Source organism: Stegastes partitus, unplaced genomic scaffold (genome assembly GCF_000690725.1).
Source record: "Stegastes partitus isolate 25-593 unplaced genomic scaffold, Stegastes_partitus-1.0.2 Scaffold2, whole genome shotgun sequence".
NCBI classification, from domain to species: domain Eukaryota; kingdom Metazoa; phylum Chordata; class Actinopteri; family Pomacentridae; genus Stegastes; species Stegastes partitus.
The window spans coordinates 816,776-842,725 of NW_007577733.1; the positions used below are offsets into that span (position 1 = coordinate 816,776).

Here is a 25,950-nt window from a genome sequence, read left to right on the forward strand (position 1 = left end):
GTGTCGTCACTCGAAAAATTCACTTTCCTGAAGGATCAACAGGCTCCGGAGCGTCAAGCAGCGTCAGGCAGCAGCAGCAGAGTCAGGAAGAGCTGCCACAATAAACACCTGGAACCGCAGAGCTGCCTGTGGAGGAGGCCGAGGGAGGTTTACCACGATTAGTCAGCCAGACCCGAGTCCTGCTGCACCAGAGCAGACACAGACTGAGCGGAAAAGTTAGGAGAGAGAAGTTAGTGGGAAAAAAACAAAAACAGAAAGAAAAAGAAAAACAACAAAGAGCATTTTAAAAAACTTTATCATTATTAATAACAGTAATAACAGTAATAATAATAATAATAATAATAATAATAATAATAATAATAATAATAATAATAATGTTCACAATTATTTGATGAAAATCTTTTTTTAAAAATAGCTTTTTATTTATAAAAATCCTCTCTATGTATAATAATATAAACTTTACTGTTCCCTCACTGAGGCATGAAAGAAGCAGGACAAGAAATCACAAAAGTGCAGTAGACAAATACAAAATAAAGATAAAGATATAACCTCTTAAGACCCGAGCTCTTGTTTGATATGCATTTTTTATGTCTCTTTGCTATTTGATCTAATAAAAATACCAAACAAAATATGAAATTATAAAGAAAAGAAAAAATATTTTAAGACATATTTAAAAGATATTTAAAAAAAAAATAACAATAAACAGCAACAATAAAATTAAAATCATGATAAAATAATAAAAATAAAAACAATTAAAAAAAAATTAACTACTGTGATAAAATAACCCAAAATGTGATGCCCATGTATGTGGACGGCAGGTCATGATCAATATATATATGTATGGAAAAGTACAGCTATGACATGGTGAATTTACAATTGGATATGTACACATATCACACACACAGACACACACACACACAAAACTATATATATATATATATATGTGGGCCGCACGGTGACTCGTTGAATAGCACCGTCGCCTCACAGCTAGAAGATCCCTGATTCCTTGAACCCTTGGCCTGGGATCTTTCTGGGTGGAGTTTGCATGTTCCCCCTGTGCAGCGTGGGTTCTTCCTCCCACACAGTCCAAAAACATGTTGAGGTTAATTGGTGATTCTAACTTCTCTGTAGGTGTGAATGTGAGTGTGCTTGGTTGTCTGTCTCTAAGTGTAGCCCTGTGATAGACTGGTGACCTGTCCAGGATGTCCTGCCTTCACCCTGATGGATAGACTCCAGCCCCCCCGTGACCCTCGTGAGGATTAAGCGGTGTATTATTTTTAATTTATTAGTTTTTTGTTCTCCATATTGCACAATCATTTGCTGGAAAGCTAAAACTCTTGTCTGTTTATTTCCAAATCCAAACTACTGAGTCAAAAGCTGACTAATTTTCTGCCCTGCATGAATCATGATTATAATAGCGATGTCTCATAACAGTCACGTTTGCATCAGTTCTGTTATTCCTGACATTTCCTCCATGGTTTTCCCCGTCAGCCACCTGTATGTTTGTCACTTTCAAGAAACACAGAAAATGGTTATAAGTATGGTAAAATGCTTAGACTTCCTGTTTGGAAAGCTAAAACTATTGACTGTTTCTTCAAGTAAGAACAAGTACTGAGTCAGAATTGTTGAAAACCAAAGTCAAAGTAAAATCGATAAAGTAGTAACCAAATGATTCTCTTACTTAGTAAGAAATCTTCCCAACATATTCCCAGTATTTTATCTATTACAACAATAATGTCTTCTTTAGTAGACAAAGTATTCCTGTATTAATTTATTATCTTTGTGTCGTTGTTACTCATAACAGTTTATCTGCCTTTTCTTCAGTGGTCATCTACATGATTGTTACTTTAAAGAGCTCCAGGAAAACTTCAAAAAGGCTACAAATATGATGAAAATGATCTTTTTGCTGGATACTTAAAACTCAATGTTTAATTCAACATGCAAACTAATGAGATGAAATGACTGAAGCTGAAGTGATATCAGTTACATAAAGTTGACTTATCGTCTCATAATTCTGAATTAAACTGTCAGTAGTTTCTCTTTCCGTCTCATAACAATGAGTTAAATTTAAAGCAACTTAATAGCAGCAGTAGGCTAATAATGTTAATTTTAGAGCCTGATAATAATCTTTTATTTAGTTATTTAGTAGCAAAGTGTTCTCTTCCTGTGGTTTACAATGTGTGATAGCTCCTTTCAAGAACTACAGAAAAAGTTTTTTTTTTTTTTTTTTTTTTTAAAATAAGGGTTTTAATATGATTAAGCTTTTTAGTTTTTAGTTTTAGTTTGACCCAAATCTGATCGAGAAAGTAATGAGCAGATTAACTGATAATAAGGAGTTACTGGGAAAATCCAAAGGTAAGCCCTGGTTCAGAGTTTGAAGTTAAAATCACTAAAAATTGAAGTCTAAGTGGAGCCAGTGACTCAGGCTCACAGTGACAGTGTCTTGCTTAGTAACTAGTCTTTTAATATGACTCACAATGTTTGTATCATGAGTATTCCTAATGTCTGTTGTGTGAATGCACGTTTCAAGAACTACAAAAAAAGCCAACAGGTCTTGTGCTTTTCCCAATCTGTGCTTTTATTTTGGCAGCTGCGGTGCTGTTTTCATGTAATCTGACTTTGTGCTCTGCTGATGTGACACAGTTGTGAGTTTGGTTTGAATTACATCAGCTGCATAAAATAAAATTATCACAATAAGGTGCTCATTTTAACTGCTGATTTTTTAAAAAGACAAAATCAGTTTCTGATTAATGGTTTACAGCAATAGAATTTCTTGTGGGACATTTTCCAACCAAAATACATGTGATAACTCTTTCAAAACAAAATCAGCAAGTTGTGTTAATTGCTGTAAGTAGGAGATAGAAATAGTACAACCAAGTCTTGAGGGGTTTTTTTTTTGTATTTGCAGCACATACTTTGTCAGCTTGTCTTTGAAAACCAACCTACTGTACAAGTGAGACATACAGTGTGACATTATTGCAGTCTAATAACATTATCAGACCAAAAGCATTTCTGAAATAAGGTTTCATAAGCACTGACATGCTACACAGAAGGTAAATTCAGTGTAGTGTTTAATTTGTATTCTATAATAACTTTCACTTCCCAGGACTTATTTTAAGGGGTGGAGTTAGTATCATCATGTTTAATGCAGCAGTAGGAGGAAACACACTGACAGCAGAAGTCCGTTGGTGCCACCAAGTGGTTTTGTGTTTCGAAGATCAACTGGAAAGATCCTCACTTCACAATAACTGCGGAGACTCTGGTGGGACGGCTGAGCTTGTTGTCCTCAGTGAGGATTATTCAGTCCAGGATTTTAAAAGGTGTTTGGTCACACTAGTTGTGAACCTTCCCTGGGTTGTACTACTTTTTCCTTTGGTGTTGGTCTCTGGGAGCCAAACTCCACGGAAAACTTTTTTTCTTTCTTTCTTTCTTTGCGTCCAGGAGTGTCATCTTTGTGCTTCTGACATGTTGTTCAGCTGCTCTGTTGCTGTGTTCATCTTATTCCTCACAGGTGAGTTCATGAGTAGACAAATATCATTTTATTTATCTGTGTGTGAACTCTGATTTTATTGCTTAAAATTGGATTCCAGGAGTAACAAAAACAGGCTGTTTGATCAAGAGAAAGTAGCTCCTAATGCAAGAAAGTAAAAGCATCCCGTTCTGAGTCGAAGCATGAAAGTTCTCAATGCAGACAAATGGCTTGTTCTAATGTTATATGACAAAATATGAATATTAAAGTGCAAACAGCATTATAGTACAGATGGTTGTTTAAAGTTAAACAAAGCCTGCAACTAAAAATATATTTGTGTTTTATTGATCAATCTGCTGATTCAGTGTGATCTGTAAAAATCCCAAACATAGTGAGAAATGTCATCACAGTTCCTCAGAGCTCAAAGTGACATCCTCCAAGCGCCAAATTATTCAGTTTACTGTGAGAAAAGCAGCTAATTCTCACTTATAAGAAGGTGAAACCATGAAATCTTTGATAAGTGACAAACAACTTGAATAGGTGCAGATTAATTTTCTGTAAATTAGTCAATTATTTCTGCTCTAATTTGATATTTGGTGGATTTATCTATAACAATGCATCATATTTCACAAGCTCCTACGGTAAAATCCTGATAATCAAGTACAGTGCCTAAGAAAGTGAACTTAGTAACATTCACTGCTGCTTGATTGTAAATCATAATGAAAATGGAAATATGAAATAGATGAGAATCATGTTTGGTTTCTGGAGAAAGTTCAAATGACTCAAACGCTCGTCTTCCGTCCCTGCAGCTGGGAAATACCTTCATCTCAGCCGTAATAACATTTATATTAGATGCAGATGTGCTGAATTTTTGAGGTGACTGGATGAATGCAGATGGAGCCCGCTCCTCCACAACATCTCCCAGCATGCAACTGGCCAAAATCCAGTGGAGATGAATTTAAAATGAGCCAAGCAGCCTGTCCCCTTCTCTTCGGGCGCTCCTCTGAGCGGCGCTGACCAGGCAGTTTAATTACAGCTCGGCTCCAATCACGGCCAGTTAATTACTGAGGAGTCCCCCTCTGGGCCCAGTGCGCTGAAGCCTTCGTTTAATCCTGCAAGATAACAACGTGACCCCAGATCCTCCCAGGAGCACGCATGAACCGAGGTGATAGTGTGGAGTGATTGAAGGGACGGTGGTCGTTGTCTCGGCTTTGTCATTAGAGATAAATGAAGCCTCAAACAGGCTTCTTGTGGTGTGACTCATCCCTGCTGCATGGACTCGCTCTGCCTGCAGTTTGTGCACGTCTCTGCGGTAAAGCGAGTGGTGTGTGATGCACGGTGTGTGTCAGTGTCGAGGTATTCTGCACCCTCAGTTGTCAAGGGCCAGTATTTAGATCCTTTTGTTTTGAAAATCATACAATAGTACTTTTAAGCCCAATATTTGCTGATTCTATGTATTTGAGCTTTTTTTTTTTTATCACACTTGATGGGAAACTGAACACATTTGGGTTTATAACATACAAATTATAACTAGTTTCTTAAATTTAAACATAAACTCTTCATTGAATAAGTAATAAGCAGATGAACTAATGATTCACAGGTCAAATCCACAGGTTTAAAGGCAACAAAACAACTAGTACAGCTGTCAGATAAATGTAGTGAAGCAGAAGTAGAGCACAGCATGTAAATACACAAGTAAAACACAAGGATCTCAAAATTGCACTTAAGTATAGGAGGCATTTTACAGCACTGCAGTACTTTCACCAGTCTGTAATTAAAAATACATAATTTTATTGCCACATGCGTGATGGTGCATGTCACCTGAAGTAATGTCTGTCTCTGCTCCGGCCCCGCAGTGCCTCGAGCTTAATGTGTTTATTTGCTGTGTGACTAATTCTCTGTGAGGGGGGAAATATTAGTCTGGGGAAGCGTCACTGAGTGGAACATTGAGCTCATTATGAGAAAAGTGCTGACGACCGGTTTAATCCAAACATCTCTGGAACAATTTGGAGCAGCGTCCAGAGAAGCTGAATGTGATGCATCATTATTAACAGGATAATAGGTGTTATAGTCAACTTTGTTTTGACTGAGCCAAAGGGTGCCAGAAAAGAGAGACAACTGAAGCAAGGGGAGCCGAGTTGAGATGGGGGTGGAGGTTGACAGGCTGGAAAGTTTGGCACTCATCTTTAAACACGGAGTCATTTTCGGGATTTCGAAAGGGGATAATGTGCCCGAACAGCGACTGCAGAGAGAGGAGGATAACAGTGAAATTGATTTATCGTGCAGAAAATACGCTACACAAGCCATGCTGCTTTTAACGTGGCAAGTGATGAGTAGGAAGCACAAACTCCAAGTGAGTAATGAAAACATGCTGTTAGTCCTAATGTGTGGCCTTCGTTGTGTTGTAAAAGCTTCAGAACATAATGAAGACCAGAAGCCCCACAATACAAACTCTGCCATGTGTTCTCAAACCTTTCTTTACATTTCTCCAAGACAACAACATGATCTTTTTGCAAAATTTTTCTGATTCTGCTTGCAGGTTTAAAAACTCTCAGGAGTTTCCATTAGAGTGCCTGATTGCAAATCCAGGTGTTTTATAGACTGGAATGTTATTGGACTTCTGTTAAAGGAAGCCTGAGAGGAAGCTGTGGAAATGGGACTCGAGTGTGGAGAATCATCGCATGTCTGCCTGCCTCTGTTTGACCTACATACTGTGTGCTTTAACCATGATAGTTTACCTCCCAGTGAACCAGCGGTGTGGTGATATAAAACACGTAAAAGGTTTGTTTGGTGTTTCTACATGTCCGTCTCTTTGTTTCAGCTGGCTCTGGGACCACGGTGTATGACAGCTACAATGAGTTTGTAGAGGAAGATGACACTCCTCAGCTGGACTACAAAAGTGCGTATGGAAAACAGACGCTCACTGGGGGTGGGCCGCATGACAAAATATACCTTCACAGTTATAGATTTTGTCTTTTCACTCATAGGCGTGTAGCTTTGCAAGAAGGCCTCTATTTGTTTTTTATGGAAACAAGACAGATGAGAGATGTGTGTCTGAGGATCTGTATGATACTGATTGATTTGTTGCTTAAATGTCTGTGTAGATTCTCAGTCATCCAGGTCATGGTACTCCCAAGTTCTTCAGTAGAAGGCACCCATTTCTTTCTTGAAAATATTTCACCTCTCATCCAAGAGGCTTCCTCAGTTGTAACTGACTGATTGGAAGTCTCAAGAATTAATGTGCAGTACAACACAGCCAGGAGCGCACAGACCTATATACAGAGGAGACTAAACAACCACTCAACCAGCACATGGCAACTTATGAGACACTTCATTAAGTGCAGCAATGCCAACACTGGAGACAGAGAAGACAGATGGTTTAGGAGAAATGAAAGCCAGTTCATGTTAAACTGAAACAGCCTTCTCTAAACAGTGGAGGGGATCTATGACATACCACCTATCAGACACTTACAATGCAGCCTTGAGATCCCCTTTCAGAAAGTTTCACCACCTTGACTCATGTCTCACCTGGCAGTCTAATCATTCAGACCTCCAGGCATGTGAGTCTTAAGGTTGTTAACGGGCCATCAGCCATGTGTATTAGTGGTGAGAATAAATTCCTGGGAATCCCAACCTGTAAGTCAGAACTGAGGAAGCCTCTTGGATTAGAAGTGAAACGTCTTGAAGAACAAAAAAAAGAGAGATGTTTAAACTATTAAGTCGTATCTATGAATTGCAAGTGTGACAGTATGTTTAACCTAAAACCATTAACTCTAACAAAGTTAATCAATACAAGGGATTGACGGAGCCGATACAAATCATTAATAATAATTTAGATGGATAAACCATATTTGGAAACTTTATTGTAATGTTTCTATTTATGTTTTACATATGTTTATATATAAAGGAAAGTTTCTAGGTGCTACTTTCCACCAGTAGTGCTTCACACAGATTTGGTCTCTTTTTTAAAACAGACCCTTACTGGTGTCACTCTCCGGGTCTGACTAATGGCGAGGTGACCTGCCGCTCCCCTCGAGGTGGGGCCCACAGGAGCACCTTGGGCACCCGCTGTGAGATGAGATGCGATCGAGGATACCGGCTGATGGGAAGGAGCTCGATCCAGTGCCTCCCCAACCGCCGCTGGTCTGGGACTGCTTACTGCCGCAGTATGTAGAGATTATAAATTCCTATGTGAGGATAAATTAGGCGATAATCTACATTTTCTTATATTCAACAAATCCCACGAGAAGACTAACAAGTTTCCAAAGCCTAATATGGCTTATTGTAAACTCACATTGTCACCAATAAACTATAAGAACACATCAATTACTGCATTTCTGCACTGAATCACACATTCCCTTATTAACATAAACACTGTAAAACTTTATTTACTCACTGGTGCAATAAATCTGTTCTAATCTGCTGCTGAATGTATTCCCCATCAACTGCACTGCTCCTTCTCATAGAAAGGAATTCATTCACGACCAGCTTTTAAAGATGTGTTTCTTCAGTGGGAGAGTTTGCAAAGTTACGATGTGGACCAACACACTGCTAGACTTGTTGGTACAAATGGCGTTTTGTAATTATTTCCCTGGTTGTAATTACTCTTTACACTGTTTATTAAGTGTGTGACTGTTTCGACCTTCTCTCAATGTTTTTCTTCAGGGATGCGTTGCCATGTGCTGCCCATTATTTCTCACGGCAGATACAGCTGCACTCAAGGCTTCGTGGTGGACTCCAGGTGTGACTTCACATGTGCTCCTGGCTATCGCATTGAGGGGGAGCACTCACGCACCTGCCAGCACGGGGGCTCGTGGAGCGGAGTGCAGCCGGAGTGTTCAGGTGAGTAGAGCTGACCAGATGTCCCATTTCAAAAGTTTTTATCTGTCAACTGCAGCTTTAACTTACTGCAACAGCGTGAGGTTAAATTCAGTCCATCTGCACTGGTGTCTAGCTTTCCATCATTCTTTCACAAGACCGCCTCCCCATGTGTCCACTCACTCAAGTCTCACAATAACAAGCATATTTCCTGCTCCTCTGCTTTTTGGACCGAATCCAAACTCCTTTGTCTTTCAGAATTCTGCTCTTAATAACTGTGAAACTATTATAAAAAGATGTTTCCCTTCGTGCCAGTTTCCATCCCTTCCTCTAATGTGGCCAGTATTGTTTTTGGGTTTCCATCTGTTTATTTCAGATACTGATCCGCCAAAGATCAAGTGTCCTCCGTCCAGACTCAAGGTCGCCGAGCCTGGAAAGCTCACTGCCAGGGTCACCTGGGACCCTCCGGCTGCCACCGATACCGCTGACAAATCACTCGAGTATGCCACTCCTTTCCTTTGCCGCCCTTCACTGTTCGCTTTTAAATGAAATTAAACATTTGGCCTTTACCCCTCTCTCCGCAGTGTGATATTAGTGGGCCAGCAGCCAGACACAGACTTTAAAGAGGGAGCAAACATTATCCGATATAAAGTGTACGATCAAGCCAGGAACAGAGCCGCCTGCAAGTTTATTGTACGTGTCGAGGGTAAGCTGCCAGTCCTCGAGTTCTGAGTGATGAAATGAGTTTAAATACAACAATTTAACCTGAAGCTTAAAGGAGGGCACATTGGATCTTCTGTATTTCTATTCTCTATCCAGTGAGAAGATGTCCAGTACTACCTCCACCTATGTATGGGTACCTCAGCTGCTCCTCGGATGGGAACAACTATGGCGCAACATGTGAATACCACTGTGATGGAGGATATGAACTAAAGGGGGTGTCTAGTCGTGTCTGCCAGTTCAACCGCAACTGGGGCGGATCCCCTGCTGAGTGTGTTCGTGAGTAATGCGTCTGAACACACCTGAGAGCACCGTTCAACACCGGTACAAGAATCAGTACAAAAGAGGAGGAGACTGCTGCTCAGTGAAGCAAAGGCAGAAAAAAGGGCACTTGTTGTCCTCTCACGGCTCAACTAATCAGAGTTTTGCCTCCACAATGATCAGAAGTACCTACCTATTATGCGCAAAATGTACTTAAATCATCAAAAGGAAAAGTAGTTGGCCTTTTGTGGCTGATTATTACATATGATCAGATATTTGCTGTTGTAGCCGGTTGAGGTGGAACAGCTATTCTACATAGGTAGTTCAGTCATGTGATTCCCAACTCACAAGATAAATCTGAGGAGTTGCGAGTTAATTAATAGAGTAAATGACCCTCTTCTCTGTTGTGTTTTCTTTCTCTATGAAGAATTGGATAATTTTACATCTTTGGGACTCCATTAGTCATTTAAATTAATCTATGCAGAAAGTTTAGAGAGAAAATCTCTACTTGGTGTCATCTGAATCCTGTGATAAGGAGCCCCGGTTACACAACTTATTATAAACACACAAAGCTGGAAACCACTGGATTAATCTTCACAAACATTATAATTTATAAACCTGTTTTTAAGTTATGTTGTAATTCAAAAAGTAACTAGTAGGTATAAATAATAAAGGTATAAAGTACAAGTACCTCAATACTGTATTAAAACACAGTACTTAGCTACCACTGACTTACTGTACACATAACAGTCTGCATGAGCACATGTAGGGGTGTATAAATGCAGGATGTAACTGTGGCCTTGTGTTTGTAGCAATGGAGATTAAATCCGATGTAAAGACGGTCTCTGCTCTTCTGGATCAGTTCTATGAAAAGAGGAGGCTGCTGATCATGTCTGCACCCAACATATCTGACCCAGACTACCAGCTGCAGAACGTCATGATCCAAGTAAGAAACACTTCACTTGATCTCCCCAAAAAGTTTCTATAGAAGTTGAACAGCCTCCAAAACTGCCCTTCTTGCTTCCACCAGAAATCAGACTGTGGACTAGACCTGCGACACGTAACGGTCATCGAGCTCCTGGGCTCCCCGCCTCGCGAGACGGGCCGCATTAAAGAACGTCTGCTTCAGTTTGAAGTCATCGAGGGCTTGAGGTAGGAGTGAGATACTTCATCGTGTAGTTATTCAGCAGTTTTATGGTTCATGGAAAGAAAATGCTCACTGACTTGAAAAATTCCATCCTAAGGTGGCTTTGAAGTGAAGTCCCGTTCTCATTAACAGTAAAGAGTTGTTTCTCGTCACTCTTTAAATGTCAGGATTCTGCTAATAAAAAGGAAGCCTCCGTTAGTTTGACTTTAAAAGGAAAAAATCTCCTTCATAGATCAACGCTGGTAAAAATAGCAACAGAATCATTGTGGAGCAACAGCAATGGGATTTCAGCAGCAGGATCGATAACAAACATCTGCCATGAGTTCTTCTGACGAGTAGTGAGATTCTTTTTAAGTCCACCATTTTAAACAGACACAAACATATAGAGAGCAATTCATCTTAGAAGAGCTACAGATAGACTTTTTTCCACTGATTGTGCAATTTGAGGAAGGGGCAGTGCTCAGTTTTTCCAGACTGGAAAATCTCTGCCTTCAGTCTCTGCACTGACACACAAATCCCACCGCTAAACGAGTGCTGCATACTGAAGCGCATTGTGTGAGCGGAGCACAAAGCATTCTGGGAAATCAGAAAATAGAAGCAGAGGAGGGACGAGGGCATATTGTCAAAAAGGAAATCCACAAAAGTGTTAACAAAAGAACTTTGCAAAGCCAGGGGCGAAAAAAAATTATAAAAGCTGATGAAATCTGATTAAAGCCACACTCACTAATATTATAATATTAATAGATAAAGTATTCAAAAAAGGCTCACCCACTTGCAATAAACACACAGAAGTACCACCTGACTCTGCAGTTTCCCTCAGATTTACAAGGTTTTTTTTTTTTTTTTTTAAACTATTTTAAGTCCTTGTTTTTGTTTGGGAGCAGCTTCAATGCTCTGGTTCACTCTTGTCGTGGTGTTTCTGGTGCTTGGTCACTGCACACTAACTGTCCAACACCAACAGTTAATGATGAACATAGTGAAGCATTCCCATCTGTTAAGTAGTCAGGAACCTGATAGAGTAAATATCGGACTTGAATTAATCAGCTGTCCAAAACAAGAGTCCAAATAAATGCTAACATGTTACCATAACAGCTTTATAAGTTGATGTCATGTTTACAGCCTGCCATCAAGTGGCCAAAAATATATACATACAAGCTACTTTAAACTTGCAATATCAGATTTTTTTTTCTTTTGCCACTCTGGGACAACACTCAAACTATGACATATCATCACATTATAAGTTAACATAAGAAGGTTTCTTGCAAACAGGTGGTAATTATTAGCAGCTTTAGTATTAATTTGCTTTTGTGTTTCTGTCCATGTGGTGAATGTAAGTCCATTATTTACTTTTGGCTCTATTTTTGATCTCTACCAACTGTTGATGGAAATATTTAAAACTAAATAGCTAAATGTTCCTCCATGTACACCGGACAGTTGCCAATTTTGTCCCTCTGTTTTTTAGTACAGTGGCGTGGTAGTGAGCTACCCATTCCACACTGCACTGTCATTTTATCCTTTAGTATAAAAATATTGATTACAACCACTGTAATAATGTCCAAGTATGAAAGGAGATTGTTGTTTTAAGAATCTAATTGCTTGTATTGTGGTCCTCTATAGGCAGGCATTCAGAATCTCCAGGTACTACTTCAGCATGGTGCTGCTGGATGACCTTGGACTGGACCGAGAGCGATTCATTACCCCGATAGCTTCGGATGAGCTGTTCTCCTACATAGACAGCTTCATGCTGGATGAAGAGGAACGAGAGCGGCTGGAGCTTCACAGAGATTTCTGTGACTAATTCAATAAACCTCTCTGGTTGCCACAGCAATAAACTCATCAGTATTACTAACACAAGATAAGGAAGGACAAACAACCAGAAACCAGGTCCACAGGAACATGTGAGGGGAAAAGATGAAGAGACGGCAGTTCCTCCTGTTCAAATGTGATCACTATACAACACTGAAGTGCTGGCACTGTTTGCTCTGTATCAGATCATCAGCCAAGGGGCTCGGAGGACAGGAAATGGTTGCTACAGAAAATAGAACCTATTAGATTGGGGAATAACACACGCAGTATTAAATATATACGCATACAGAGTGAAGCATGAATACAAAACACTTGGTTGGATGCAAGATGTGGATGTGTATTTTCTTTTCAACCTGTTTGTAATCTGAAACTTCATAAGAGCTAAGACTACCCAGTTGAAATACTAATAACTATCACGCACTTGAGTGGCTGTAAATGTACCAGCTTGACTGAGATATCAGGTGTAATGCAGAGTTAAGACAATCGAGCATGTCTTGGTTTAGTTACTTTTTATTTGGTGAACAGAATATTCAAGGCAACCTTGACGTAAACGTGACTCTGATCACACTCCACTGAGGGGTTAAAAGTTAAAATCTTAAAATTTAAAACAGACAAATTTAATGGCTTCATATAAAGGCTTGTAATATAAATACAGTTTTATATTAATGTAAAATATAATATGGATTAAATTAAGCATAAATTGTTGAACGCAACACAAGTTTTGTCCAATACCAGTTTAGAATGTGTTGTTTTCCCATGTATGTGAAAAGGGTGACAAATTAAGACACTGTTTCTGTGCTAAGTTCTGTGCATAAATTCAAACTACAATAATATATACAGTCTACATTTTAAAAATATAAAGTGGCTGTGTCCATGCTCTTAAGATAAATTTAGTGTTGCGACACTTTGGCACATTTTCAACAACAGTCTGCAGTCGGGGGGCGTGTTAAAGGATGAGCCGGTGTGTAGTGTTCAGTCGGCCAATGAACCGTGGGACTACTCACTTTAGTAGACAAGCTTTTGGTCTGATAAAATGCTACAATGAATCCAAAATCTCATGTTTGTCTCAGACACCCCAGCTTCTCTCTGCTTCAGCCCCTGGAATATTTTTGAGGGTTTGGGCCTGTGCTGTCCTCATTTGCCCTTGGCCTTCCCCATAGTGGAACGCAGGGGAAGAGCGCCCTCTGCCCACGAGTCAGGATACTGCATCATCTTCTGCCACAGGCTGACCTCCTCTCCAACCGAGTCCAACTCCATTTCCTCCTTTCCTATTTTTACAGTGCCTGCAGGGGTAAAGATTACACAGTGAACACACAATCTAGGCTGTTATCACTAATGACGGCAAATTCCTTTTGCTCAGTTTTCACACCAGGAAAAAAGACACAGAAGTCTAACGGGTGCTTAGGCAGTAATCTAAAGATGTCAGTGATGCTTTTACAATAAAACTAAACTATAATAACTATACTATATAACTAGATAAATTATATATAACTATAATAAAAGAAAAGATAGGTATGGTATTACTCTCTCTTTTTGTGAAGACTTGTTCAATTCACCTTCATTTTGGTGTTACAACCATTGCTCCCTCCAAAGTGCTCAAATCAAGACCACTGAGTTGCAATTAAGGATAGGACTCAGTTTCAAGTTGGTCTTAAAATAACCATGAGGTGCCCATGTGAACAGTGAAACAGATTTTGCCTGCTGTAATCATTCTTCTTGTTTATACTGGCTGAGATCTCTTCCTGATGAGTTTTCTGTGTATGAGATGGGGACAAAATCCACAGCCCTGGTTCTGTTTCAGCAGTCTGTGTTAGTCAAATCATGTCAGTATATTCCAAAGTTACACTTGTTTTTCTATTTGTGTTTCCTTGTTGAGCTGCAGCAGATGGATGGAAACACAAAGATGAGATTTTGCAATAAAAGCTGTAACTCTGAAAAACATGTGCTTGATTTGACTTACACACAATAAAGATAGTCATAAAACACAAGCCCCTATGATAAAGCCAAAAAATAAAAATAAAAATTGTTAAAAGGAAAAAGGCAGCTGACCCCTACAGCTTAAGAGCAAAAGGTGAATGATTCTGTTTACAATGCTATAGTCAGACTACCAAGGCAATAAGGTTCACATATAGTTTCACACTAAATAAGGCTCGTTTAAGTCATGCAAAGCAGCTACAGAGAGATATGGGAGAAATGTCTGATTCATTCGAGAGCCAGGTGAAAAGAAAAAAGGATTCACTGAATTTTCTCTTTTACCTCTTCCAGAGCTGAGGCGGACTCCTCCCAAGAATTCATTGCTCAGCATGGCCTCTCTGTCCCACACTGTCAGCTCCAGACACATCCCCTTCAGATTCTCCAGAGCCAAATCCTTATACACAAACGTGTGGTCATAGTGAGGGTTCAGATTCTTCCTCACGACCGAAGTCTTCCTCTTTGTGGTCTTTGCTTTTGTTGGGAACAGGTACCTGCAGAGCCACAAACACGATGGCAGCTTAGAACGAGAAATGCTTGTTTAAAAACTGTGATTTTTAGAGTCGACATTTTGTCACTAACCCTTTTACAAAGCTATCCGATGTGCCTCCTGGTTTCATTGCCATCAAATTTTTTGCCTCCTTAATTATAACGTGCAGCTCGCCCCCTTCATCAGGTACTGCTTTTTTTCCTTGAGATGAGAAGATGAAGGGACAGGCGCTTTCAGAAATTTGAAGCAAAGTCTATGAACACTACAGAGGTACAAGCAGTTTCCTTATCTTAGTTTTACCTTTGATTTTCTCAGTTGGTGGCTTTTTAGGTGGGACATACTTCAACGAGATCACCAACTCTCCTTTGTACTGAGCAAAAGCTGAAGCTGGCACAACAGAGGCTGCCTGTTAAAAAAAAAAAAAAAAAAAGTCCATCATTATTGGAGACACACAAGAACACAAGAAACCTGAACTCAGTAAACATGTCTCCATACTAAAACACAGGATAGCTGAGCCTGGTATAGATGTTAGTGTTCGAAAAAGTATAGAAATACCAGCCAGGCCTCAACCAATCAATAGCTTTACCTTGATTTTTCTTGATATTTGAGCCACTCTGATCTTAAAATACACTGATTTGTTGTTTCTTCCGACCTTGAAAACATACTTACACTGCCTTAATGGCATTAGGATTTAACAAGGTATTAATAATGTTCATAGGAATCTTGAACGCTACTTTACAAGTTAAAAGGTACTGTGGAGTTTTTGACCTCTAACAGCCAAAAAATTCTAAACAGAACTTCCACCGGAGCAGGTTAGTTGTGCAGCACTTGTTATCATGGTGATCTAGTGAGATTAAAACGGAGGCACCGGACGAGGCTGAAACTCTGGCTGGAGGTTCAATATACCTCAGTAATCATTAATCTTGCTTGGTAGCCCCTAAGGGCTGTGCATGAACAATGCACACAAAGAGTGGAGCTAATGGACCTTGAGGACGTATTTGCAGAATTTGACAGAAAGTGTATTAAAGTAGAATCTCGTATTCCACCTTTAAATCATTTTCCTTGAGGTGTTGGCGCTATTTGCTTGCACATAATAGAAAGAAACAAATCCTTCCTTCTTATAGGAATCCTGTGTAGTTTCTGACCTCTATTAGCACTGTGGAGCACTAACTCCAGAAGTGGGTCCCTCATTTTGTTGGTCTCATTCAAATAAACACACACAAAAAGTGCTGTAATACATATTCCTGCTACACTATTCCCCTAATACACAGGTGGCAGTAATGAGAAGATAAAAGTATATGAGAAAGCATTCAGGCCAAGGTAAGCATGAATAAGCCAATAAAGGCAGAAAGAAGACTTTGCGCAAGGAAACTTAGATATAAACATTGCAAGTGTCAAACTTTTTCTCAAAAATCTGCTTTTCAATTTATTTATGAAGAAAGAATGGCATCTTCATAAGACTTTAAAGACACACATAAAGTGTTTTGCTAAGTATAAACATTGCAAGAAAACTCCACATGACTCCTTTAAAAAGAGCTCATTTCAGTTTGGTAAAGAAAAGTAAGTCCACTTTCTCTCAGCTACCTTTGGCAGGAGAGCCATACAGTCTTCCTGCGGGGAGTCGAGGTCTCTGCAGTCCAGAGGGATCTCCACCTCTCCCAGGAAGGCGTTGCGGCTGAGGCGACCGTGATGCCAGACTGATATCAACATGGAGCGAGTGAACAGCTTAGAACGGTGGATGGAGTACTGGCAGTGGAAGAGAGAAAATGTGATGATCAAAGGCCTGTCTCGCTGCCGATACAGTGATGGACAGGTCTTATGTAATTTTAATGGTTTGGTGCTGAGGGGGTTTTAAATAAATCATGGAACACAGATTAAAGTAGAGCATGAGTTGAGATTTCATTAGTAGTCACATCCAAAACTTTCTAAATAATTACCTTTTTTCTAACGTTTAAATAACAAATCTAAACTTACAGAACTGTCATCTTGTACAAGTGGATTCATCCAGCTAATTTCCCTTTAAACGGTTTTGTTCGTCACTGTATTTAAGCGGACTACACTGGAACCAGGACCAAAATCAATATTTGACAACAGCTATTCTAATCTGCAAAGTCAATATCAATTTTAAGGTCTCTGTAGGTGTGGTCACTATTTGCAGCAGTCACGGCGCAAGGTCACTAATCAGGGCGTGTCATTTAGTTAACACGCTAAGGTCAACAGTGGTGGTCCAGGTACAAGGAGCCACTTATAAGCTATCACCTTTAATGTTTCATTGTAGACGGGGTTGATAGTGTTTCTCTTGATGCTGGTCTTCCTTTTGCTCTGGCGAGATTTGTCAGGGAGCAGATAACATTTGACATAACTGAAACACAGAAACAGAAAAGTGTGTCAAACAGAGTTTCTTCCGGCCCCGACTAGTGGCTTTCTTCTGCATTTCCTGACTAGATGCAGAGAAAAAAAAATATCTGTTGACATTCAATTTCCTGTGAAGCTCAACTAATCACCTCTGGGATGTGATTATCAAGACTCTGTAAACATAGCAACCTCTTATCTTCACTGATCAAAGCTGTGTTAACATCACTGAGGGGTGTGGGTGCAGTACAAATATGTGTCCTTTTCAGCACCAAAGTCAGCACTGCACCACTGCGAAAGCCAAAGCTTAAGCAAACTTTACTTCAAATGTTATGTTTCGCTTCAAATAACAGATATGCTTGGAAAAAGTAAACGTTTTGAATATTTACGGGTTGGACAGCTGCCGTGAAGCATCGCCAAAAGCCAGCTTGTGGCACTCCTTGACGAAGACCTGAAGAGTTTGGGTTTGTTCCTCGTAGCTCACAGAGAAGATGATGTCTCCGCTCACCTCGACGCTGTCATAGTCTCCTGCCTCACTGTAAATACTCATCAGGCTGCCCAGTGTGCTCTGCACAAACAGACGTGAAAAAAATAATCATTAACAATTCCTATATTTGTTAAAAACTTAATTAATGTAAAATATTAACCTTTAGATAATAATTGGACAGACATTTCCTCAAGATTTAATGCTGCAGATCACAGCGGTAAAGGTTAAGAGAGAAAAAAAAACAAACAAACCCACACATATAAAAAAAAAAAATGCCACAAGGTGAACAGAAAACAGATCAGGGGTAAACAAAGTAATTAAGCATGATCAGGATGCTCTGTCAATATCCAAATTCAGAGTGAGAGCTTGAAAGTCATGTTAGCGTACGTTGTACATTCCCCTCAGGCTCTGGTAACTATAGAAACACTTTGGTAGCGTTTACGCATCAATTTCGCACTTCCGAACTTGCCAAAGGATATCCTGAGGTTATAGATGCTTGTTCAGATTAGTTAACGTCAGTTCTGTTTTGAGACCTAATGAGCTTCAAAAAGTACATCACAGAACTAATGTGAGCTGTGAGAGAAGTCAGCACGTTACCTTTGAGCTACGCAGGCTGGAGGAACTCGAGGCTGTTGTCCTTTTATGAAAGCTCACTAATCTGTCAATATCCTCGTCCTCCTCCTCCTCATCATCATGATCATCTTCCTGTGGCACCATAATAAATATTTAGCAGGCTCATAATACACTCACATGGAAATAGCTGCAGTTTTATAATTTTATAGTACTTAAGGGAAATAAAACAAAAACATGATAAGACAATTGGCCCCTTGAGTATCTCTTTTGTTTATTAAATAGATACCATAATTGTAATCTGATCAAAGATGTTCTCTTAAACAGTCTAACAAGACCAGCGAGGATGCACCTACCTAGAACCAGCAAAACACAGATCAACCCAATAACATAATTCAATTTAACAGCTGGAAAAAGTTAAAATGTCTGAACAGTAAATTGTAGGTTTTAGTGCAGTAAAAGCAACTCCATTCATTAGGCAATGTCCTGTGTAGTTAATTAGATGTGGTTGCCAGTGGGTCAGAAAGGATTAGGATCAATAAGAGCAATCTTGGATGTGCTTAATCCTGAAATGTTCATATTATTCTTAGAAGTCAAACATTTTAAAGAAAAAAAACTGGCAGCAGGATTCCTTGCAGTACCTCCTACACCAGTGTACATAGTGGAACAACTCAGGCCCATTAGACCGACCACATCAAACCCCATGCAATAAAGTTGATGGGATCAGTAACAGTACAGAGAATCAGTAGTTTAGTTTTCCTCAGCACTACCTACCTGTAAATCTAAGCCTGGTACAGAACGGCTCCTGTTGCCCATCGAGGCCTCTGATTTGTGACATCCATCACGCAGATCCAGTGTTGAGACGTACTCTGCAGTAATCACACAGACCGGCAATTAATCACACAAGTCTTTCATTCAACAAGAGCAATGCACATATTAGTATGAAAGATAGTCACCGGGAGGGTTTGGGGCTCGTCTGACGCTCTTCTTGAAGAGTCTGTCAACCTCCAGCTCTGGGCTCGGATTGACCGGTTTTACTTCTGGAACCTATAGTGACAGAAAAATAAAGAGGCAGTGAGATAAGAGTAGAGTAGTATAACTTAAGACCATGGGAAAGGATCTTACTGTGTTTGCGTCTGAGTTGGCACTTGCAGCTTTGACAGTATCGGCTCTGACTGCGGCAGTCGTACTGGAAACATGAGATCCTGTTGGACTGGACCGAACCGGTTGGTTTTCTGTTCTGGTTGACAAAATAAACACTAAATGCAGCTAAAAAATGTTTTTTTTGTGTGTGTGTTTCACATACATACAAAAAAAAACCTTTTAACATTAAATTTGTCCACTATACAGACATCTATCCTTCATCTCCATCTCAATGTATTTTTATGAGTTTTGTGACTTTGTACTTTAAAAATGAATTACTGAAAAGGACAGCACTTTAACAGCATTTAATTAAATTACTTAGAAGGACATTTCAGGCTCGCGACCTTCCTCATCATGCATTCTGAAAACTGTGTTAAAACCAAGCCCAAAACTGGCAGAAAGCATGAATTTAATTGGAGTTCATGACTCTGCTTCTGAGGATTCTACACTCGTCTACATATAATGAGTCCATCAGCGATCATTTATTAGGTTTCTAACTTTTACCAGCAATTGCAAAGTATGAGGTTCCCCCTCAGGTCACCACAGGTTTTCATGTTGCTGCATGTTTATCACTAACAGACCTTCGCGATGGATTGGACTTGCGTCACTTTTATGTAACACTACATTATGCTGCATTGTTTGATTGCAACATATTTTTTGAATTGCAAATTACAGACATGTGGCAAACCAAAAAAAAAAACCTGAACGCTTGACTGCTACAGTGAGGTAATCAGGGGGCTCTGTTGTGCTGTAGGGGGTATTTAACCGTCAAGGTTTGGGTCCACTTGTCCCCTTGGAGGGAAGAATAACTGCAGATCAATATAAAGTTGTTCTGGGTGATCACTATGCTGACACATTTCTATCCTGGTATCTTTCAGGATGGCAATGCCTCCATTCATAGAGAATGAAGGGTCACTGAATGGTTTGATAAGTATGAAAAGGATGTCAATCAAAGGTTGAACTTTATAGTTACTAGATCTCAAATGAACTGAGACACCTGTGGGAGAATTTGAATTGACGTATAAGACAGTGTTCTGCACCCCCATCATCACAACGCCAAATGAGGAAATACCTAAGAAAAATGGTCCCAGCATAATTCCAGACACTTGGAGAATCAATGCCAAGGCAAACTGAAGCTGTTCTGGTGGCATGTGGTGGCCGAACATCTTCTTAAAACACTTTTTAAAGGCATGAACTTTAATTTGTCAAACATCTGTATGTCCAAATTATAACATGTTTGTCATATTTCAACGGTAATCGTAAAGTCTAGTATTTTCAGGCCAACTTAATCAAATGTAAAGTAAAACTGTTGTTATGACTGTACTTTATTATATCACTCCACTATTATTACCTAATAGTTTACAGAATTGTGTGTAGTTTTTATTTTTCACCTTTCTCCATCCAAAAATGGTCTGACGTAGCTTTTGTCATTACAGCCTCAAGCAAGATTTCAAGAGAGTTCACTTGACTAGTTCTCACTAACTATGAAGTTGGTGTTATCTGTTATACTCCAGGTGAGTGTACCTTGGTTGCTCAGGGGTCCCACGGCCAGACTCAGTCTCAGTCTCAGTCTTGCTGCTCGCTATACTGGCATTTTCTGCAGACTCTGTGTCACTGCGAACTGGCCTTGACCAGACCTCGTCCCTCGATTCAAATGATTCTTTTGAAGTGATGGATCCTGATTTCTCACTTGAATGACCATCAATAAAAATACAACAAAAGGTTGAGATACATTTCACATGTTCTGAAAATAACGCCCAATAATGTTTCAGAGAGAGACAAAACTGATGGTGAATAACATTGACACACCTTAGATGAAATGTCAGGTTTTTCTGTCTGGGCTGGGGCACAGCACTGGCAAGATGTTGGTTTATTTCTGTACTTCTCAAGAGCGTTTGTCCTGCTGTCTCATGTTTCTTTGCTATAAAGCAGAGCAAAAAAAGTTTAATAACACTTCAATACAAGTTCAATAAAATATGATAATGTTGTGGCAGTTTTTAACATTTATCTCCGTCTGCTGTGGAACTGGAACTACATTGTAGTGACTGTGGTGAGGCACAGAGCTGTTTACATTCCTAGTGGAACAGTTGACATCCACTTCCTGCTCTGGTACTCACATGCCGGCCTCTTTTTCAGGGAGACCCTCACTAGGTCATGTCCAGGCGCTGTAGAAAAACGGTTGAACCTTTGATCATAGAACCAGTCACCTGTCCTTTTCTTCAGATCCCTGGAATCCAACACAAACACTATATTACAGGTCTAGACAGAGCAGAATTAATACTTATTAATCAGTTAAACAACAGATTTGGTAATGGTTACCCAATATGCTGTGAGCTGTACAGTTTCAGCACCTTAGTCTTTGCAACATATTCATTACAATATTATTACGATATATCATTCAGCTGTTTAAATAACGTTGCAGCTTGTCATTGATGGATCTAAAATAATAAAATGTTATGGTTGGTGGTTGCATAGATAGACTGCATGCTGGAATGCTGATAAAACGTAACATCCACTAAAATAGTCTCTGAGACAAACACTTATTTTTACATTTAAGTATTAACTTAGGATTTTTTCCAAGGAAAAATTTATCAAAATGCTACAGTTCAAGATTACAAATTTAGACTCCAAATACTACGTAATGACTTCAGTGTAAATATTTTCTCCTCAGCAAGTGCTTTCAAATACCTTACATGGATAAGGATTTTGTTTGCTGGCTGAAATGCTCAATCCTTATCGCCATGAATATGTCAACAGTCGATAATACTTAATCACTTCTTAACACATCATCCTGGTGCCAGAAACATTCATTTGTGCACCAAGTGTACGTAAGTCTAATGCTGGAAATAGTCCCCGAAATGTACACAGTTTTAACCCATTTGAGTAATGGTTGTTTGAAACTACAGCTCTAATCTCTATAAGGAAAATATTCAACCTCTGTGAATAATGAAAATACATGCTAGTGGCTTGTTTTTAAAGATTTACATGTTCAGAGGGTTTTTAGCCGCATGCAAAATTGGAAATATGAACAAAACATCTCTCACGATTCTTTGGCACACACGTTGCACACCCAGGAATCGTTGGGCATAACTCTTCGGCAGTTGCGGCAGACATGGTGATTGCATATCCTACACTGGCTGGAGAAAACAGCCAGTCGAGTCAGAGGCTCCAGACATCGGGCACAAATATACTGACTGTATCTACCACTGCCACGTTTGGCTCCTTTCCTCTTCACTTCCATCAACTCTGTCTTCAACTTCCTGAAACAACATGAATGACAAACATCACACACTGAGTTTTACATAAACAGTTGCATGCGAAAGTTTGAGCACCCCTGGGAAAAGTTCTTATTCTGTTGATTTTTTTGAAGTATACATACATACATCAATAGAACAGGTATTTCTACATATATATACTGACATTTTCATCAAAAGGTTCATATACTGCTATAGCATGAAGCTATTAAAATAGAAAAAAACTTCAGCAATTGTTGTGGTGTGTGATTATATCTCTTTCTGCCAGTAAACTGAATTATCACCCAGCAGCAGAGCAAAAAAAAAAAAACCCACAACATCGAGATAAGATGTACTGTATCGCTGTTAAATTGTTTCTAGTGTAAAATTGTCTTCTGCAGCCAGTAACTAATAACTAGGGTTGAGAACGGTTGATACCGGTGCCAATACCATACATGGATATCTGTACTGATACTAAAATCTTACTTCTTTCACTACTTCAGTTTGAAGAAGATATACATTTTAATTTAGTTCAATATGTCAGCATCAGGGTTGAAAGTTGCCATAACACAAACAGCTGTTCACGAACTGACCCTGAATTAAGAAAAGAATTACATCATACAATATTTAGACGAGGAAATACAGGTCCGAGCTCTGAGCAGGCATTTCATGTTCTGTACTTGACAGATGTAAACCCACAGCTCTACACATTTTGGTTGAAGAAGCGATACCCAGCTCAACCATCAGCAAGAGTGCAAAAGAATGTATCAAATACCTACACTAAGAAATAAATGTTTAACAAATACAGCCAACATATAATAACCACACAATCAGATTGTTGACCTAGACTCAGTTATGTACATTCGTAAAATAAGTTCCCTTCATATGAACTATATTTAAACAACATACACAATTGCCGTTCATAAGGATCATTATATTTATTGTTGAATTTGAGTGGGATATCTTATAGTTGATGTTTATAATTGAAAGACAAATGTGTGAGGGTGTTTATGTAGATCAACTATGCAAAGCCACGCATATTATTTTTAAAGGCATTTTTGCTTTTCGTAGACACAAAGTGGGGAAAAAACAATGGGGTATGACATGCAATGATTGGACTGGCCAGGAGGGACTCAGTCACTGAGGACATTTTACCCAATGTGGTACATGGCTCTAACAAGTTGACTAACCCGGTTGCTCCACATTTCTCATAACATTTCATAATAATTTCTGACCAGCCACCACACCAATACTGACTTATCCTCCTGAGAACCGAGGAAAAAAGTGTGTTTTGCTGCAGTCTCCATTGACATTATCTAATACATGGGGCTGAGCAATAATAAATAACAAATACCTACAAGGTTTTGATTGGTAACCCACTAAAGTTCCTACATTTGCAACATCTTACACAGTTTGGTACTTATAAAATAGCAGAAGCTGCTCTTTTCTCACCGCACACGTTGCTCCTCAGCCAGCCTCAGCTCCTCGTCCCGTCGCAGCACCTCCAGGATTAATTCCCGCTCAGAGTCCGACAGGAACCCCAAGTTAATCATGTCAGCAGGCTCAGGCATTGTGGCTTCAACCAAGTACCCTTATTGCAGGTGAACTGGTTCAACACGTTCAGCGTTGCATTGAAAAGATGTTCCTGAAGATGAAGAAAAACATCAAGAGTTTGCTGAAAGGGTGATATATTCGGCGTTGAACACCCAAATAAATGCAGACAAAACCTGATTTTAAAAAGGGACATTTACACATAAAAAAAAGTCTACATCAGTGAAGAGGATGCTTGGGTTTACTACTGGACAGCCTATTCTTTTATGATCTACTGTCTAAGCAAAGCTCTGCAGCAAAAACAGGAACTTGGCCACTTGATGCCCTGAGGTGATGGTGCAGGCGGACAGAAACAGTGGCATAGTCCTAATCAAATGACTGGTAGATGATTGAATGACCTTTCTCTCTTCCTGTTGGCCTCCAGTGAAGCCTTAGCTTCCAGTTTACCAGAGTCCTCATGGATAACTCAGCTGGAAGTCCTTCATTCATAAGAAAGCATGCAAACAAAGCACTTACTGCTTTATTAGATTACCTAAATCTCATTGCAGACAAACCATAGAAATTTAGTGATGCATAGCTTTGTTAAAAGTGGAAATGATTGTTCATGGGAACCAGGATAAAGCCATTAGATCTATTTTCCCAACATGCTTCTGGACAAACTGAGCTTTCCAAAAATGACAAATGACTAAAAAGCACCAGGATGCAGGAGGATTTAAAAAATCCCACAGAAAGCCTCTGCCCGGGTGAAAGGTTTGTTTTCAGTGGTACAAGCAGAAACAACATGAACTTGGCTACCACGTAAGCTTCCCACCCTCTAAGGAGACAGAGAGCCGGGTGGAGTCCAGCAGCTTAGCCGTTTGTTTAAGTCCAACAACATCAAGCCAGTCATCTGTCACGTACCTTTTGGAAACTTTATGCTCCCTTTAAACTACTTCCAAGGAAATTAGAGTGGGGACAAATGGCTCCTGTTCATAAGCAGTGGGAAAGCTGCAATTCAAAAAGGTGTATGCAAAGCCTGACACCTTTTTTCCTCATTGTTCAAATGCCTGGAGCCAACTAACACTCACAGGAGTTTAAGAATACCTGCAGGGCAAGTTCTAGTTAGGTACAACATAACCTTTGAGGAAATAGCGTGTGTCTGTATGAGATGACAGAGATAGTACAGCACCATAGGCAGACATTCAGGGGTGATACAGGGCATATGTCCCCTTTAACATTCTGAGAACCTGCATTTAAACATTTATTTTTACATTTTATTTAAAAAATGCCAGGAAGTAGGAGTTTTGTTTGAAAGCTTGCTTAAAGGCAGGACTTCACTTTTAGCCACTGTGCCTGAAAATTCACCAAATAGCAGGAAATTGACTGTTTAAAGCTTAAACCAGGTGAAGGCCCAAAGCTTTGTTAGCTAAAGTGTCCCCCCTCCAACATTCAAGCTAAACGTGTTAACTAACTTCATCCTCTCCAGACACTAACCAGAGGCTTATGAAGAGGAAATTGCCTCAAATTGAAAATTGTGAAGTAGCACTGCGCTGTGTAGGCTTGCGGATGATGCAAATGACACAGATTAACAGTGTTGTGATGGTTTTTACAGCCTCATTAATTGTTGAAATATCAGATTTGAAGCATTTAAACCGCTGAGCTGCTAACGGCTTAACGGTCGAACCGAATAGCCACTTCAGGGACCAAATAAAGCCACTGTGAAAGCTAATTTTGAAAGTCGGCGTTATTATTTTACTGTTTAAAGAAGTTTAAATATTTTTTTTAGCTAATTGAAGGAAACTACACGCACCTGTTGCTGAAAGTCGACGACACTCCGGCGGCTTGTGTCTCTCCGGGCGACAGCAGCGAAAGATTCCCGACAGAAAACAAGTAAAACGGTGACAAGCTAACCGAGCATCTGTAATCCTGCTGTCGTGGAGCTAAAAACAACTT

At 39.6% G+C, this 25,950-nt stretch overlaps 2 protein-coding genes across 2 annotated transcripts; one reads left to right on the forward strand and one right to left on the reverse strand.

Moving 5' to 3' along the window:
• Window positions 1-3,241: 3,241 nt before the first annotated feature.
• On the forward strand, window positions 3,242-12,547 carry srpx2 (sushi-repeat containing protein X-linked 2). Its single transcript, XM_008275689.1, has 10 exons — window positions 3,242-3,511; window positions 6,291-6,368; window positions 7,444-7,635; window positions 8,135-8,311; window positions 8,664-8,787; window positions 8,872-8,993; window positions 9,107-9,286; window positions 10,081-10,214; window positions 10,299-10,420; window positions 12,033-12,547. Exons 1-10 carry the CDS (start codon window positions 3,466-3,468, stop codon window positions 12,211-12,213), a joined length of 1,356 nt encoding a protein of 451 aa, XP_008273911.1. The 5' UTR covers window positions 3,242-3,465; the 3' UTR covers window positions 12,214-12,547.
• Window positions 12,548-12,715: 168 nt separating this feature from the next.
• Window positions 12,716-25,939, reverse strand: sytl4 (synaptotagmin-like 4). The gene is made up of 17 exons (XM_008275702.1): window positions 25,808-25,939; window positions 23,920-24,112; window positions 22,279-22,494; window positions 21,352-21,461; window positions 21,044-21,155; window positions 20,759-20,923; window positions 19,217-19,331; window positions 19,048-19,138; window positions 18,866-18,960; window positions 18,119-18,226; window positions 17,424-17,602; window positions 16,942-17,044; window positions 16,267-16,428; window positions 14,983-15,088; window positions 14,775-14,883; window positions 14,478-14,686; window positions 12,716-13,504 (listed from the first exon to the last, which is right to left on the reverse strand). The coding sequence occupies exons 2-17, from the start codon at window positions 24,036-24,038 to the stop codon at window positions 13,356-13,358; spliced, it is 2,148 nt and encodes a 715-aa protein (XP_008273924.1). The 5' UTR covers window positions 24,039-24,112; window positions 25,808-25,939; the 3' UTR covers window positions 12,716-13,355.
• Between the last annotated feature and the right edge of the window lie 11 nt (window positions 25,940-25,950).

Coding starts and splice junctions, on each gene's coding strand:
- sytl4 (XM_008275702.1), bottom strand. CDS start 24,038: ATGCCTGAGCCTGCTGACATGATTAACTTGGGGTTCCTGTCGGACTCT. Junction 17,045..17,423: donor TCACGGCAGCTGTCCAACCC/GTAAATATTCAA, acceptor TCTGTGTTTCAG/TTATGTCAAATGTTATCTGC. Junction 13,505..14,477: donor CCGCCTCAGCTCTGGAAGAG/GTAAAAGAGAAA, acceptor TTACCCCTGCAG/GCACTGTAAAAATAGGAAAG.
- srpx2 (XM_008275689.1), top strand. CDS start 3,466: ATGTTGTTCAGCTGCTCTGTTGCTGTGTTCATCTTATTCCTCACAG. Junction 10,215..10,298: donor TGCAGAACGTCATGATCCAA/GTAAGAAACACT, acceptor TGCTTCCACCAG/AAATCAGACTGTGGACTAGA. Junction 10,421..12,032: donor GAAGTCATCGAGGGCTTGAG/GTAGGAGTGAGA, acceptor GGTCCTCTATAG/GCAGGCATTCAGAATCTCCA.